The sequence below is a fragment of the Hyla sarda genome, unplaced genomic scaffold, assembly GCF_029499605.1.
Source record: "Hyla sarda isolate aHylSar1 unplaced genomic scaffold, aHylSar1.hap1 scaffold_259, whole genome shotgun sequence".
NCBI classification, from domain to species: Eukaryota; Metazoa; Chordata; class Amphibia; order Anura; family Hylidae; genus Hyla; species Hyla sarda.
In genome coordinates this window covers 58,543-77,500 of record NW_026609279.1, presented here as the reverse complement: position 1 = coordinate 77,500, position 18,958 = coordinate 58,543, and the positions used below count along the sequence as shown (strand labels likewise).

At 42.4% G+C, this 18,958-nt stretch overlaps 1 protein-coding gene across 5 annotated transcripts in view; it reads left to right on the top strand.

The window, feature by feature from the left end:
* TBCD (tubulin folding cofactor D) overlaps nucleotides 1-18,958 on the top strand; it is a 324,749-nt gene that overhangs the window by 261,504 nt on the left and 44,287 nt on the right. For all 5 annotated transcript variants that reach the window (XM_056553201.1, XM_056553204.1, XM_056553202.1 and 2 more), the window contains exon 15: nucleotides 15,550-15,706. In XM_056553201.1, coding sequence (XP_056409176.1) covers nucleotides 15,550-15,706 — 157 coding nt within the window. The remainder of the gene's footprint in view (nucleotides 1-15,549; nucleotides 15,707-18,958) is intronic.

Genomic DNA, 18,958 nt, shown 5'->3' with positions numbered 1-18,958 from the left:
CTGTGACCTCCACATGATCAACTCACTCCTCTCCTGAAATACTCCGTACTGCTGTGGACCCTGCTCCTCCACTATATAACTCTCACCCTGTGACCTCCACTATATAACTCTCACCCTGTGACCTCCACATGATCAGCACACTCCTCTCCTGAAATACTCTGTACTGCTGTGGACCCTGCTCCTCCACTATATAACTCTCACCCTGTGACCTCCACATGATCAGCACACTCCTCTCCTGAAATACTTTGTACTGCTGTGGACCCTGCTCCTCCACTATATAACTCTCACCCTGTGACCTCCACATGATCAGCTCACTCGTCTCTTGAAATACTCTGTACTGCTGTGGACCCTGCTCCTCCACTATAGAACTCTCACCCTGTGATCCCCACATGATCAGCACACTCCTCTCCTGTATACTCTGTACTGCTGTGGATCATGCTCCTCCACTATATAACTCTCATCCTGTGACCTCCACATGATCAGCACACTCCTCTCCTGAAATACTCTGTACTGCTGTGGACCCTGCTCCTCCACTATATAACTCTCATCCTGTGACCTCCACATGATCAGCACACTCCTCTCCTGAAATACTCTGTACTGCTGTGGACCCTGCTCCTCCACTATATAACTCTCATCCTGTGACCTCCCACATAATCAGCACAATCCTCTCCTGAAATACTCTGTACTGCTGTGGACCCTGCTCCTCCACTATATAACTCTCACCCTGTGACCTCCACATGATCAGCACACTCCTCTCCTGAAATACTCTGTACTGCTGTGGACTCTGCTCCTCCACTATATAACTCTCACCCTGTGACCTCCACATGATCAGCACACTCCTCTCCTGAAATACTCTGTACTGCTGTGGACCCTGCTCCTCCACTATATAACTCTCATCCTGTGACCTCCCACATAATCAGCACAATCCTCTCCTGAAATACTCTGTACTGCTGTGGACCCTGCTCCTCCACTATATAACTCTCACCCTGTGACCTCCACATGATCAGTACACTCCTCTCCTGAAATACTCTGTACTGCTGTGGACCCTGCTCCTCCACTATATAACTCTCACCCTGTGACCTCCACATGATCAGCACACTCCTCTCCTGAAATACTCTGTACTGCTGTGGACCCTGCTCCTCCACTATATAACTCTCACCCTGTGACCTCCACATGATCAGCACACTCCTCTCCTGAAATACTCTGTACTGCTGTGGACCCTGCTCCTCCACTATATAACTCTCACCCTGTGACCTCCACATGATCAGCACACTCCTCTCCTGAAATACTCTGTACTGCTGTGGACCCTGCTCCTCCACTATATAACTCTCACCCTGTGACCTCCACATGATCAGTACACTCCTCTCCTGAAATACTCTGTACTGCTGTGGACCCCGCTCCTCCACTATATAACTTTCACCCTGTGACCTCCATATGATCAGTACACTCCTCTCCTGAAATACTCTGTACTGCTGTGGACCCCGCTCCTCCACTATATAACTTTCACCCTGTGACCTCCACATGATCAGTACACTCCTCTCCTGAAATACTCTGTACTGCTGTGGACCCCGCTCCTCCACTATATAACTCTCACCCTGTGACCTCCACATGATCAGTACACTCCTCTCCTGAAATACTCTGTACTGCTGTGGACCCCGCTCCTCCACTATATAACTTTCACCCTGTGACCTCCACATGATCAGCACACTCCTCTCCTGAAATACTCTGTACTGCTGTGGACCCTGCTCCTCCACTATATAACTCTCACCCTGTGACCTCCACATGATCAGCACACTCCTCTCCTGAAATACTCTGTACTGCTGTGGACCCTGCTCCTCCACTATATAACTCTCACCCTGTGACCTCCACATGATCAGTACACTCCTCTCCTGAAATACTCTGTACTGCTGTGGACCCCGCTCCTCCACTATATAACTTTCACCCTGTGACCTCCATATGATCAGTACACTCCTCTCCTGAAATACTCTGTACTGCTGTGGACCCTGTTCCTCTACTATATAACTCTCACCCTGTGACCTCCACATGATCAGCACACTCCTCTCCTGAAATACTCTGTACTGCTGTGGACCCCGCTCCTCCACTATATAACTCTCACCCTGTGACCTCCACATGATCAGCACACTCCTCTCCTGAAATACTCTGTACTGCTGTGGACCCCGCTCCTCCACTATATAACTCTCACCCTGTGACCTCCACATGATCAGTACACTCCTCTCCTGAAATACTCTGTACTCTACTATATAACTTTCAGCCTGTTATTTATTTATTTTTTTTCCATTGACCTGGGAACAATGTCTGCCGTTCATGACTGCGGACTGTGCAGAGATGGCCAACATTAGGATCACTCGAAATTCGGTTGGGTGACGGGTGAGATCAGGACCGTGCTAAACCAACAAAAACTATCCAGGCTTGTATTTCAGGTTTTACAATATCCCCCCCCAAAAATAAATAAATAAATAAACCATGAAAAATCATCAAATCTGTCAAACCCTATATTAAAACCAAGTTGAATTAATTAAAATTTTGTAATTGTTTGCCCTGTTAACAAATCAAATATTTAATTAAATTTTTAATGCCTTATTATGTTGTTTTGTTGAATTTAACGATTTTAAATATATGTTTTATAGACAAAAATACCAATAAATAATTAAATAAATAAAATAAATAAGTAAATAAATATTTATTTAAAAAATAAACATAAAATAAGTTAAAAAAAAATTGAATAAATGTAAGTAATAAACAAACAAAGAATAAATATGAAAAAATGTGTGTGTGTGTGTGTATATATATATATATATATATATATATATATATGTATATATATTAATATAACTAAAAGAAAATAATAAAAAAATACATAGATTTATATAATTATTAGTACGGTATATCTATTTAAGATTTATTTTTTCTAATATATCTAGAACATTCTGAATTATGAAGATTTTTTGTTTTTCCTTACCAGTGTTCTCTTCGGTGTGCGGGGTATTTTATATATATATATATATATATATATATATATATATATATATATATGTACACGTGTGCGGTATTAAATATGTGGACCAATATAGGGGCTATTAAGTGTAAATATCAAAGTTCTACAATCAAAGTGACTCCAGCTGTTGCAAAACAGCAACACTCAGCATGCCCTGTCCGGGCATGCTGAGTGTTGTTGTTTTGCAACTGCTGGAGGCACCCAGGTTGGGAAACATCGCCTTATAGGAACAGATATGGCAGTCATATTAGTAGTCAAACTTATATTTTATTTATTTTTATTATTATTTTATTAATATTATTATTGTTAGTATTATTATTATTATTATTTTTTTTATATTAAATTCCAATTTTTTTAATGTATGTACTGTCGCTTTAAGAAAGATCTGCTGGTATAATCTGGATCTAATACAGAAGAGGCTTTTTGGATCGGGCCCGTATGGGAAATCCGTGGTAAGGGTTGAACGATGCAATGGGAAGCTGCGGCTGGCTCGGTGCGCTCTCCGTGTTCCGACCTGCCGGGGCTGTGCACAGTGTGGGCGGGTGGCAGCAGGTGCGTTTTAATACCTGTAGGCTACAGCTAATAGCAGAGGATCAGTTCCTGCAGCGGGGAGGCTCAGCAGGTGGAAAACACTGAGAGGGCTGCAGGGAAAGTGCCCAAAAAATGTAACAAATGTTTGCTAAGGTAAACTGGTCATGCAGAAAGAAAGCCTACAACCTCCGAAACGCATCGGTCAACTTCTGAAGTCACATGACTACAGAAGTTTACTGACGCATTTCGGGGTTGTAAGCCTTTCGTTAGCATTACTAGTTTCCCTTAGCAATCTTCTCTACGTCTTGAGCAGCATTGAGGTGAGTAACTTGAAACGCGTGCTTACCGATATCTACTGTTTGTCATTTATAATAAAGCCCTAGGCACACCTCAGGCCAGACCGAAAGTAACTGCACCCTCTTCAGCTAACACTGATTCATAGCATTTCCAGATGAGATCTGGGCATGTGCTGTTTATTGTATGGATAATCTACAAGGCCGAAATGCGTCGACAGACTTCTGTCTGGAATAAGGAGCAGTTCACAAAACAGACAAGTTTATAGTTACATAGCAAGTCCCACAGAGACCCATTTCGAACAAGTAGGCCAATAGGTCTATACCCATAGCATGACTGAAATGCGTCAGCAAATTTCACCCTATAGCTTATTCTGCATCCCAGCAGTTCATTAAACAAGTGAGTGAACGCATGAAGAGCTTCATAAAGACGCCTGAAGCTGTCTTCCGGGCAAACAGTCCTTGCTCATAGCAGCACTGAAATGTGTAACCGAAATGCGTTTTTAAAATATTTGTTTTTCTTCATAGTAATGAGAATTACTGGTTTCTTATACCTTAAACATGGAGCAGTCATTAAACGTGGCAACCTTATAAAGGTTTGGAGTTTGTCCCTTTTTAAAGCACAGGTGAAATGCGTGGTAGAGGTTTCTTTATGGCTTACTCTGCCCTAAACATGGAGCAACTCCTGAAACTTCTGAGTGACATCCAGCGAGCCTCACAGAGACGCCTTCCCATGTGTTAGAACAAACAGAAAGGCCAGCAGGCCAGCCATACTCGTAGTGTGCCTGAAATGCATATGTGAGACGTATCGGCAAAGTAAAACATCTAGTTTTCTGTTGAATCGGGATTGTGTTTTTATGGAGGACATAACTGGGTCGGATGTTTTTTGTTGCATTTCAGACTTATTTCTAACATGGCTGAAACGCATTGGCAAACTTCTCTCTGCACCTCCGTCATCGCACAGCTCACAAAACGGGTGAGCTGACTCACAGCAAGCCACATAATGACATTTTGAGTTGTGTTTCCGACTCTTCCGTATTGGATAACCGAAACGCATTAGAAAACAAATATATCTGGCTTTCTGTTTCGAATATAGTAGTAAAGTTGATTCCACAAAAAATAAAAAAATAATGAAATAAAAATATTTACTATAATGCTGTTGACTACCATATTCAAAACAGTAAACCATATATATTTGCTAACGCGTTTTGGGTTATGGGTGTCGCTCGTGCTGCGAGTATGGACTGCTTGACGGAAACATGTCTGCAGGTCTCTTTGCAAGGCTGTTACCGCTGTTTGTTTTGGGTGCAGAGCACCCCACAGAGAGTGCTTTTCGGCCTCACGTTATATCGGCACCCAAAATGCGTCTGCGTTTCTTTAATGAACATAAAGTTGGTAGAATTTTCAGGGATTGTGGTTGCAGGTTCCTTGCAACTCGGAGAGCAGTTTGTCCAAGGGGACATGTCTCTGATGCTCTTTGGACGTGCAGCCCTTTCTCACCCGAAATGCGTTGTCAGAACTTTCTTTATGTTTTGGTTGGTTTTCTCTGCAGCCAGCACCCACCCCATCCTGTTTGGCAGTGTTAGATGTGAACGCGGTGATAATGGGGCCGGCTGAGGAGGCTTTGGCTGTGTACCTGAAGCCTGGGCGGGCCGTGCTGGGCGTGTGACATCTATCATTATTATTATTGTTATTATTATGATGAGACGGGTTTTGATCCTTTTCCGCCAAGCCTTATTAGGTGTTCCCTGTATATGTCAAGGTAAAGAGTAACGCGTTTCCGGCGCTAAGCCCATGTGATGATTATGTTCTGTCCTCACCCAGATGTCTACAGTCATTTACTGCCGATCTAATTGCTTTATATATGAGTGTAGAGAGATATATATAGTGCGCTATATCTGGATATCCTGTCCTACAGCTGCGGCTGATAACAGAGAGCAGTAGTACTGTAGCCCTACAAATGGTGCAAAACTACAACTCCCAGCCAACAGCTGTCCGAGCATGCTGGGAGTTGTAGTATTGCAATTGCATATCATACATATACAGCTCTGCACCATGCATGTCATATGTATACAGCTCTGCACCGTACATGTCATATATATACAGCTCTGCACCGTACATGTCATATATATATACAGCTCTGCACCGTACATGTCATATATATATATATACAGCTCTGCACCGTACATGTCATATATATATATATATACAGCTCTGCACCGTACATGTCATATATATATATATATATATACAGCTCTGCACCATGCATGTCATATGTATACAGCTCTGCACCGTACATGTCATATATATATACAGCTCTGCACCATACATGTTATATATATATACAGCTCTGCACCGTACATGTCATATATATATATACAGCTCTGCACCATGCATGTCATATGTATACAGCTCTGCACCGTACATGTCATATATATACAGCTCTGCACCGTACATGTCATATATATATACAGCTCTGCACCGTACATGTCATATATATATACAGCTCTGCACCGTACATGTCATATATATATATATATATAGCTCTGCACCGTACATGTCATATGTATACAGCTCTGCACCGTACATGCCATATGTATACAGCTCTGCACCGTACATGTCATATATATACAGCTCTGCACCGTACATGTCATATATATACAGCTCTGCACCGTACATGTCATATATATACAGCTCTGCACCGTACATGTCATATATATACAGCTCTGCACCGTACATGTCATATATATACAGCTCTGCACCGTACATGTCATATATATATATATATACAGCTCTGCACCATGCATGTCATATGTATACAGCTCTGCACCGTACATGTCATATATATACAGCTCTGCACCGTACATGTCATATATATACAGCTCTGCACCGTACATGTCATATATATACAGCTCTGCACCGTACATGTCATATATATACAGCTCTGCACCGTACATGTCATATATATACAGCTCTGCACCGTACATGTCATATATATACAGCTCTGCACCGTACATGTCATATATATACAGCTCTGCACCGTACATGTCATATATATACAGCTCTGCACCGTACATGTCATATATATACAGCTCTGCACCGTACATGTCATATATATACAGCTCTGCACCGTACATGTCATATATATATATATATATATATATACAGCTCTGCACCGTACATGTCATATATATACAGCTCTGCACCGTACATGTCATATATATACAGCTCTGCACCGTACATGTCATATATATACAGCTCTGCACCGTACATGTCATATATATACAGCTCTGCACCGTACATGTCATATATATATATATATATACAGCTCTGCACCGTACATGTCATATATATATATATACAGCTCTGCACCGTACATGTCATATATATATATATATATATATATACAGCTCTGCACCGTACATGTCATATATATATATATATATATATATATATATACAGCTCTGCACCGTACATGTCATATATATATATATATATATATATATATATACAGCTCTGCACCGTACATGTCATATATATATATATATATATACAGCTCTACACCGTACATGTCATATATATATATATACAGTTCTGCACCGTACATGTCATATATATATATATATATATATATATATATATATATATATATATATACAGCTCTCCGGGTATGCTGGGAGTTGTAGTTCTGTGTTCCCCTGCACCTCTTTTTTCAGTCTTTCCTGCAGTTTCAGGATTATATTCTCCTTATATTGTGGATTTACTGATTTTTTTTTTCTTAAAGGGCCCCTCCAGCCTTTCATCCCCGGTCACCAAACAGGTTGATCTGGCGCTCGCACACGCCGCCTCCTTTGTTTTTTGTTGGATGCCCAGAGGCCGCCCTGCGTTTCGCGACACGTTTTGTTTTGCTTGTTCTTTTGTCGTCCTTTCGCCTTCATCTGGTGACGGATTAATTATCGTTAATAGTTCATCGCCGCCGCCGCGCAACTTTTCTGAACTTCGTGTTTTTTTTGTCATGACCTTAGACACGTCGTCCTGACTCTTGGAGCCATTATTGAGGCATAAATATAGCCGGAACGGAACTGGTTCATTAGGAGGGAGTCGCCTGCAGATTGGCCACTTACCGGAGGCGTTAGTGCGGGACCGGTTCATATAGATTACCGCGATATAACAAGCAACGGGGCCCATTACTGTGATGGTTACTAGGACTTGAAAATACTTACATTCGTAATACACCTAGACCAGTGTTTCCCAACCAGGGTGCCTCCAGCTGTTGCAAAACTACAACTCCTGGCATGAGTAGAGTTGTAGTTTTGCAACAGATGGAGGCACCATGGTTAGGAAACACTGTCTGTAGGTTGGAAGAGCTTGCTCTACACTTAGCCTCTCTACAGAGAGGAAAAATACGTTTTTATTTTGGCGTCACGAACAGGATTAAAAAATATGCAGGGATACACCTAGAGCTTTAAGCCCCTATAGTAGTTTTTCCCAACCAGGGTGCCTCCAGCTGTTACAAAACTACAACTCCCAGCATACCTGGACAGCCGAAGGCTGTCCGGGCATGCTGGGAGTTGTAGTTTTGCAACAGCTAGAGGCACACTGGTTGGGGAAACACTGGACTGGAACTTAAAATTCATTGGACAAATCAAATTTAGGTTGTAAATATTATTGTTTTCTTTGGAGGCACCCTAGTTGGGAAACACTGTTTTAGAGGTTGGAAAATCTCGTTGCTCTAGACCCAGCCTCTCTACAGAGAGGAAAAGGTAGTTTTATTTTGGTGTTACAAACAGGATTCAAAGCTATACTGTTAAACCCCTAGAGCTCTAGGACCCTATAGCAGTTTTTCCCAACCAGGGTGCCTCCAGTTGTTGCAAAACTACAACTCCCAGCATGCTGAGAGTTGTAGTTTTGCAACAGCTGGAGGCACCATGGATGAGAAACACTGTCCTAAAGGTTGGAGAAGCCACTTTTTACAGAAGGGAAAAGGAAGTTTTACTTTTGTGTCACAAACAGGATTCAAAGCTATGTAGAGAGGATACCCCTGGAGCTGTAAGTCTCTATAGCAGGTTTTTTTTTTTTTTTTCAACCAGGGTGCCTCCAGCTGTTGAAGCCTTTGGTTGTTCAGGTATGCTGGGAGTTGTAGTTTTGCAACAGCTGGAGCTACCCTGGTTGTGAAAAACTGCTAAAGGGGCTTAGAGCTCTAGGGGTATCTTTCATAGCTTTGAATCCTGTTTGTGATGCCAAAGTAAAACTTCTTTTTCCTCTCAGTAAAGAGGCATGGGTTTAGAGCAAGGTCCTCCAACCAAAATCTCTTGGCCAAATCAAGTTTAGGTTGTAAATATTATTGTTGATTTTATTTTGGTTGGGAAACACAGTTCTAAAGGTTGAAGGAGCTTGCTCTAGACCTAGCCTCTCTACAGAGAGGAAAAAGACATTTTATTTTAGCGTCACAAACAGGATTCAAAGCTATGCTGGGATACCCCTGGCCCCTATAGCAGTTTTTTCCCAACCAGGGTGCCTTCAGCTGTTGCAAAAGACTGTCCGGGCATGCTGGTAGTTGTAGTTTTTCAACAGCTGGAGGCACCCTGGTTGGGAAACATTGACCTAGACTGTAAATTGTGTTGAGTAGTCCCCTGCAGAAGGAAGTGACAGTCGTGTAGGATGAATCTGAAGACGTACTTTTCGTATTCCTTAAGGGGGAAAAACACATTCTTGGGCCGGTCAGACGACATTTTAGTCAGGGCAGAAGCCGTAATAAGCGCTTTCTAGGTTTTCACAATTCTGAGGCCACAGGGCAGTAGTTACAGTGTTGGGGCTTTTGTGGCTGTCGTAGTGTTTGTTGTTTAATCACTTCACCATTGTGTGTTTTTGTTTTTCCTCAAGGAACAAAAATTTTTACAAAAATGTTAAAGTTGAAAGAGGTTGTTACCTTTTCTTGTCTTCCGTGTATTATAGTAGTTATATTCTTGTATATAGGGGCAGTATTATAGTAGTTATATTCTTGTATATAGGAGGCAATATTATAGTAGTTATATTCTTGTATATAGGAGCAGTATTATAGTAGTTATATTCTTGTATATAGGAGCAGTATTATAGTAGTTATATTCTTGTATATAGGAGCAGTATTATAGTAGTTATATTCTTGTATATAGGAGCAGTATTATAGTAGTTATATTCTTGTATATAGGAGCAGTATTATAGTAGTTATATTCTTGTATATAGGAGCAGTATTATAGTAGTTATATTCTTGTATATAGGAGCAGTATTATAGTAGTTATATTCTAGTATATAGGAGCAGTATTATAGTAGTTATATTCTTGTATATAGGAGCAGTATTATAGTAGTTATATTCTTGTATATTGGGGCAGTATTATAGTAGTTACATTCTTGTATATAGGAGGCAGTATTATAGTAGTTATATTCTTGTTATAGTAGTTATATTCTTGTATATAGGAGCAGTATTATAGTAGTTATATTCTTGTATATTGGGGCAGTATTATAGTAGTTATATTCTTGTATATAGGGGTAGTATTATAGTAGTTATATTCTTGTATATAGGAGCAGTATTATAGTAGATATATTCTTGTACATAGGAGCAGTATTATAGTAGATATATTCTTGTATATAGGAGCAGTATTATAGTAGTTATATTCTTGTATATAGGAGGCAGTATTATAGTAGTTATATTCTTGTATATAGGAGGCAGTATTATAGTAGTTATATTCTTGTATATAGGAGCAGTATTATAGTAGTTGTATTCTTGTATATAGGAGCAGTATTATAGTAGTTATATTCTTGTATATAGGAGCAGTATTATAGTAGTTATATTCTTGTATATAGGAGCAGTATTATAGTAGTTATATTCTTGTATATAGGAGCAGTATTATAGTAGTTATAGTCTTGTACATAGGAGCAGTATTATAGTAGTTATATTCTTGTATATAGGGAGCAGTATTATACTAGTTATATTCTTGTATATAGGAGCTGTATTATAGTAGTTATATTCTTGTATATAGGGCAGTATTATAGTAGTTATATTCTTGTATATAGGAGCAGTATTATAGTAGTTATATTCTTGTATATAGGAGCAGTATTATAGTAGTTATATTCTTGTATATAGGGCAGTATTATAGTAGTTATATTCTTGTATATAGGAGCAGTATTATAGTAGTTATATTCTTGTATATAGGGGTAGTATTATAGTAGTTATATTCTTGTATATAGGAGCAGTATTATAGTAGTTATATTCTTGTATATAGGGGTAGTATTATAGTAGTTATATTCTTGTATATAGGAGCAGTATTATAATAGTTATATTCTTGTATATAGGAGCAGTATTATAGTAGTTATATTCTTGTATACAGGAGCAGTATTATAGTAGTTATATTCTTGTATATAGGAGCAATATTATAGTAGTTATATTCTTGTATATAGGGGTAGTATTATAGTAGTTATATTCTTGTATATAGGAGCAGTATTATAGTAGTTATATTCTTGTATATAGGGGTAGTATTATAGTAGTTATATTCTTGTATATAGGAGCAGTATTATAGTAGTTATATTCTTGTATATAGGGCAGTATTATAGTAGTTATATTCCTGTATATAGGAGCAGAATTATAGTAGTTATATTCTTGTATATAGGAGCAGTATTATAGTAGTTATATTCTTGTATATAGGAGGCAGTATTATAGTAGTTATATTCTTGTATATAGGAGGCAGAATTATAGTAGTTATATTCTTGTATATAGGAGCAGTATTATAGTAGTTATATTCTTGTATATAGGAGCAGTATTATAGTAGTTATATTCTTGTATATAGGAGCAGTATTATAGTAGTTATATTCTTGTATATAGGAACAGTATTATAGTAGTTATATTCTTGTATATAGGAGCAGTATTATAGTAGTTATATTCTTGTATATATAGGAGCAGTATTACAGTAGTTATATTCTTGTATATAGGAGCAGTATTATAGTAGTTATAGTCTTGTATATAGGGGGCAGTATTATAGTGGTTATATTCTTGTATATAGGAGCAGTATTATAGTAGTTATATTCTTGTATATAGGAGCAGTATTATAGTAGTTATATTCTTGTATATAGGAGCAGTATTATAGTAGTTATATTCTTGTATATAGGAGCAGTATTATAGTAGTTATATTCTTGTATATAGGAGCAGTATTATAGTAGTTATATTCTTGTATATAGGAGCAGTATTATAGTAGTTATATTCTTGTATATAGGGGCGATATTATAGTAGTTATATTCTTGTATATTGGGGCGGTATTATAGTAGTTATATTCTTGTATACAGGGGGCAGTATTATGAGTACAATAACACCCGTGCAGTATAGTAGAGATGGTCTTCCTTCCCACATACCGTACAGTTCACATATTTGCAGAAGTATTTGTAGAATTTGTATATTGATATTTCAGTAACTTTAGTAATCTTTAGGGAGATACTTTGTCTCCACATTCTTGTATTAGTTGCGGTATTTTTCTTAGTGAGGCCCCTTGGGTTTGTATGGTATCAGTCTAATGATCACACATTATCTCCTGAGATGTCTCTTCTTCTCCTCTTATTCCCCCCATTGATGATAACAGTTTTGCGGAGTTGCCCGCAGAGTTCAGCTCCTGAGGATGAGGTTCTCCGGTGAAGATCACCTTGGACATTCTTCTCTCCTGGCATGAAGCCTTTGTCTTTTGGGTCTGATTCCTGTGTCAGTAGTTACTGCACATACCACATACCGCAGATGACAATGAGGTATCAGACGGAGCAGATGAACTGGTTTATCCACCATGGAATGTGCCGAGACGTCTTCTTCTCTGAAGAGGACCGAGCGCCGAGACTGAGGACATTGTTCCTGTGTGAATAGAGCATTTATATGGAGGGCCAACCATTCATACACATATAGAAGGGGAGGACAGATGCTGCCATATACCATCCATAATACAGGGGGATATCGATATAGCACATTGTTACCCAACCAAGGTTCCTCCAGCTGTTGTAAAACTACAACTCCCAGCATGCACAGACAGACGCTGACTGTTCCTGCTTCTCTGTATGCTGTGCACAAATCTTCTTCATCTCTGAAAGGGAGAATATAGTCTATGCCAGAGATGAGAAGGCTAAACAAGGACCTCTCTGCAATACACTTATCCCAGTCGCAAAACTAAAACTCCCAGCATGCCCAGACAGCCGTAGACTGTTCCTGCTTCTGTGTACGCTGTGAGGGTATCATTCGCAAAGCTTTTTCATCTCTGAGAGGGAGAATATAGTCTATGCCAGAGAGGAGAAGGCTGAACAAGGACCTCTCTGCAATACACTTATCTCTTTCTCTCTTGCAAAACTACAACTCCCAGCATGCCCAGACAGCCCCTGACCATTCCTGCTTCTGTCTACGCTATGAGCATATCATGCACAAAGCTTCTTCCTCTCTGAGAGGGACAATATAGTCTATGCCAGAGAGGAGAAGGCTAAACAAGGACCTCTCTGCAATACACTTATCTCTACAGTCTGAGTTAGCACTGCTTGGCTGCCCAACAAGTGTTTCCCAACCAGGGCGCCTCCATCTGTTGCAAAACTACAACTCCCAGCATGCCCGGACAGCCTTCGGCTGTCCGGGCATGCTGGGAGTTGTAGTTTCGCAACAGCTGGAGGTGCACCAGATGGAAAACACCGGTCTTCATGATGCTGTGTAAACTGACCATATCTGGTCGTGAAAGTCTGTTACAGTGTATCAGTCTATTCCAAATACAATGCAACAAACGCTCAGCTGTGAGAATGTCACCGTTCACTGACAGCAAGCAGAATCGTTTCAAAGGATAAGTTCTCCTTCACACTGAGTATTTTCGGGCAGAATCGTCGCCCAATAACGTGTCCTGCTGTACATTCTCCTTCGATTTCGAATCTGATTCCCATTGATCTTAATGGGATTCCAGCGCGCCCGTCCGCACAGCGCCATTTCTTCTTGCACGGAAATATCCGTCGCGGATCGGAATGTCCGTTCTTCTGGCGTAAGATCTCCCATGACGTCAGTGGTACCTTGCTACGCGCCAATTCTGCTTCATTTTAGGTTAGAACGAAGGATTTCTGTGCCAAAATTTCAGCGTGAATATACCTATTTTAACCCCATCCTGTCCTAATCCCCACCATCCCATCCCCCCCCCCCCCCCCCATGTTTATCCTGACACTTAGGAACCAGTAGATCAACCTGCCGTGTGTATCGGGTCATTGTTGAGCTGACGGCGCCGCAGTAACCCTTCGCCTGGGAACGGGCGTTTCGGTTGGAGAGGCTTCAGTTGTGCCCACGGGCTACACATTACTGCAGGCCGAGAGCGGCGCTGCGAGCGGAGAGAGGGAACCTGCCAAGAGGAAGGAACCCCTGGGGGCGCAGCCTCACACGTCCCACAAGTGCGCCCATTGTTCGCCGCCGCCGCCGCTTCGAATGACCGTGCTGGAATATAAGAAGTTAATCCTGTGAAAAATAGCATTAAAAAAATTATACCGCCACATTGTACTGCACAGTGGCGCATGTGTGTCGTATCTACGCGGAAAGAGACCTGATTACTGCAGAGATCTATGAGGGTGTGAAAACTACTACTCCCAGCATGCCCGCACAGCCAAATGTCTCTCCCATCCTGATACAATGTGTATTAACTAGACTGAGATACAAATGTAACAAACCCTCAGCTGTAAGAAGTTTAATGTTTTAATTAACTAACACAAAGACATTGAAACACAAAGGCTTATTGCAATGTTTCCCAAGCTGGGTGCCTCCAGCTGTTGCAAATCTACAACTCCCAGAATGCCTGGACAGCCTTCGGCAGAGAGAAGAGGGCTGGACAAGGACCTATCTGCAATACACTAATCTCTACTGTTTGAGTTAGTGCTGCTTGGCTGCCCAAAAAGTGTTTCCCAATCAGGGCGCCTCCAGCTGTTGCAAAACTACAACTCCCAGCATGCCCGGACAGCCTTCGGCAGAGAGGAAAGCGCTGAACAAGGACCTCTCTGCAATACACTAATGTCTACAGTTTGAATTAGTGCTGCTTAACTGGCCAACAAGTGTTTCCCAACCAGGGCGCCTCCAGCTGTTGCAAAACTACAACTCCCAGCATGCCAGGACAGCCTTCAGCTGTCCGGGCATGCTGGGAGTTGTAGTTTTGCAACAGCCGGAGGCACACTGCTTAGAAAACTCTGGTCTGTAGACTGCAAAGGAACGTTGATCTGGGTTGTTTCATTTCCATATAATGGTTTAGGAAAGCTGGATTTCCATTCCTGGAGTCTGGGAAAGTTGGGTGACATCCATTTTTGTCCTACATGTAACAAAAGATTGACTACATATTGGGCCCCGGATATGACGATGCATTGGGCCCCATTAGGTAACACCTTTTAAAGGAAATCTGTCGGTATTATTTGCAGCAGACACCATTGAATAACTGTTAGGGTAGTGTCAAGGAGGCGGGGCAAGAGCTGCTCAAGTGTCACAGCCTTGCACGCCTCCTCGCTCCCCCTCCCCTTCTATGACTGATGTACAGGGCTTGGCTTACAATCAAGGAGGATCTGGGAGGTAAGGGGGAGCGAGGAGGCTGTGGCACTTGAGCGGCTCCGCCTCCTTGGCACTTGGCATAGAAATGCAAAGGCGATTTTATAAGCTTGGCATTTCCTGTGATGTTCCTGCCTGTATTAACCCTTCCTCTTCCTCCACAGTGGTCCCGCTCATCCTGAAGGCTCTGGTGTACGATGAGAAGCGTGGCGCGTGCAGCGTGGGCTCCAACGTGCGAGACGCCGCCTGTTACGTGTGCTGGGCCTTCGCCCGGGCCTACGACCCCCTGATGATGAAACCCTATGTAAACAACATTGCGTGGTAAGTGATGTTAACCCTTTATATCCTGAAGGTAATATTATAGGTCTGGCTTTTTGAAGTTGGCCCCACCTATCAGGAGAACATGTATTGTGGAGATATCACCTGTAGGACCCCCACCTATCAGGAGAACATGTACTGTGCAGATATCACCTGTAGGACCCCCACCTATCAGGAGAACATGTATTGGGGAGATATCACCTGTAGGACCCCCACCTATCAGGAGAACATGTATTGTGGAGATATCACCTGTAGGACCCCCACCTATCAGGAGAACATGTATTGTGGAGATATCACCTGTAGGACCCCCACCTATCAGGAGAACATGTATTGTGGAGATATCACCTGTAGGACCCCCACCTATCAGGAGAACATGTATTGTGGAGATATCACCTGTAGGACCCCCACCTATCAGGACAACATGTATTGTGGAGATATCACCTGTAGGACCCCCACCTATCAGGAGAACATGTATTGTGGAGATATCACCTGTAGGACCCCCACCTATCAGGAGAACATGTATTGTGGAGATATCACCTGTAGGACCCCCACCTATCAGGAGAACATGTATTGTGGAGATATCACCTGTAGGACCCCCACCTATCAGGAGAACATGTATTGTGGAGATATCACCTGTAGGACCCCCACCTATCAGGAGAACATGTATTGTGGGGATATCACCTGTAGGACCCCCACCTATCAGGAGAACATGTATTGTGGGGATATCACCTGTAGGACCCCCACCTATCAGGAGAACATGTATTGTGGAGATATCACCTGTAGGACCCCCACCTATCAGGAGAACATGTATTGTGGAGATATCACCTGTAGGACCCCCACCTATCAGGAGAACATGTATTGTAGGGATATCACCTGTAGGACCCCCACCTATCAGGAGAACATGTATTGTGGAGCCATCACCTGTAGGACCCCCACCTATCAGGAGAACATGTATTGTGGAGATATCACCTGTAGGACCCCCACCTATCAGGAGAACATGTATTGTGGGGATATCACCTGCAGGACCCCCACCTATCAGGAGAACATGTATTGTGGAGATATCACCTGTAGGACCCCCACCTATCAGGAGAACATGTATTGTGGAGCCATCACCTGTAGGACCCCCACCTATCAGGAGAACATGTATTGTGGAGATATCACCTGTAGGACCCCCACCTATCAGGAGAACATGTATTGTGGAGATATCACCTGTAGGACCCCCACCTATCAGGAGAACAGGTATTGTGGAGATATCACCTGTAGGACCCCCACCTATCAGGAGAACATGTATTGTGGAGATATCACCTGTAGGACCCCCACCTATCAGGAGAACATGTATTGTGGAGCCATCACCTGTAGGACCCCCACCTATCAGGAGAACATGTATTGTGGAGATATCACCTGTAGGACCCCCACCTATCAGGAGAACATGTATTGTGGAGATATCACCTGTAGGACCCCCACCTATCAGGAGAACATGTATTGTGGAGAGATCACCAGTAGGACCCCCACCTATCAGGAGAATATGTATTGTGGAGCCATCACCTGTAGGACCCCCACCTATCAGGAGAATATGTATTGTGGAGCCATCACCTGTAGGACCCCCACCTATCAGGAGAACATGTATTGTGGAGCCATCACCTGTAGGACCCCCACCTATCAGGAGAACATGTATTGTGGTGATATCACCTGTAGGACCCCCACCTATCAGGAGAATATGTATTGTGGAGCCATCACCTGTAGGACCCCCACCTATCAGGAGAACATGTATTGTGGAGCCATCACCTGTAGGACCCCCACCTATCAGGAGAACATGTATTGTGGAGATATCACCTGTAGGACCCCCACCTATCAGGAGAACGTGTATTGTGGAGATATCACCTGTAGGACCCCCACCTATCAGGAGAACATGTATTGTGGAGAGATCACCTGTAGGACCCCCACCTATCAGGAGAACATGTATTGTGGAGAGATCACCTGTAGGACCCCCACCTATCAGGAGAACATGTATTGTGGAGATATCACCTGTAGGACCCCCACCTATCAGGAGAATATGTATTGTGGAGATATCACCTGTAGGACCCCCACCTATCAGGAGAACATGTATTGTGGAGATATCACCTGTAGGACCCCCACCTATCAGGAGAACATGTATTGTGGAGATATCACCTGTAGGACCCCCACCTATCAGGAGAACATGTATTGTGGAGATATCACCTGTAGGACCCCCACCTATCAGGAGAACATGTATTGTGGAGATATCACCTGTAGGACCCCCACCTATCAGGAGAACATGTATTGTGGAGATATCACTTGTAGGACCCCCACCTATCAGGAGAACATGTATTGTGGAGATATCACCTGTAGGACCCCCACCTATCAGGAGAACATGTATTGTGGAGATATCACCTGTAGGACCCCCACCTATCAGGAGAACATGTATTGTGGAGATATCACCTGTAGGACCCCCACCTATCAGGAGAACATGTATTGTGGAGATATCACCTGTAGGACCCCCACCTATCAGGAGAACATGTATTGTGGAGATATCACCTGTAGGACCCCCACCTATCAGGAGAACATGTATTGTGGAGATATCACCTGTAGGACCCCCACCTATCAGGAGAACATGTATTGTGGAGATATCACCTGTAGGACCCCCACCTATCAGGAGAACATGTATTGTGGAGATATCACCTGTAGGACCCCCACCTATCAGGAGAACAGGTATTGTGGAGATATCACCTGTAGGACCCCCACCTATCAGGAGAACAGGTATTGTGGAGATATCACCTGTAGGACCCCCACCTATCAGGAGAACAGGTATTGTGGAGATATCACCTGTAGGACCCCCACCTATCAGGAGAACATGTATTGTGGAGATATCACCTGTAGGACCCCCACCTATCAGGAGAACATGTATTGTGGAGATATCACCTGTAGGACCCCCACCTATCAGGAGAACATGTATTGTGGAGATATCACCTGTAGGACCCCCACCTATCAGGAGAACAGGTATTGTGGAGATATCACCTGTAGGACCCCCACCTATCAGGAGAACAGGTATTGTGGAGATATCACCTGTAGGACCCCCACCTATCAGGAGAACATGTATTGTGGAGATATCACCTGTAGGACCCCCACCTATCAGGAGAACATGTATTGTGGAGATATCACCTGTAGGACCCCCACCTATCAGGAGAACATGTATTGTGGAGATATCACCTGTAGGACCCCCACCTATCAGGAGAACAT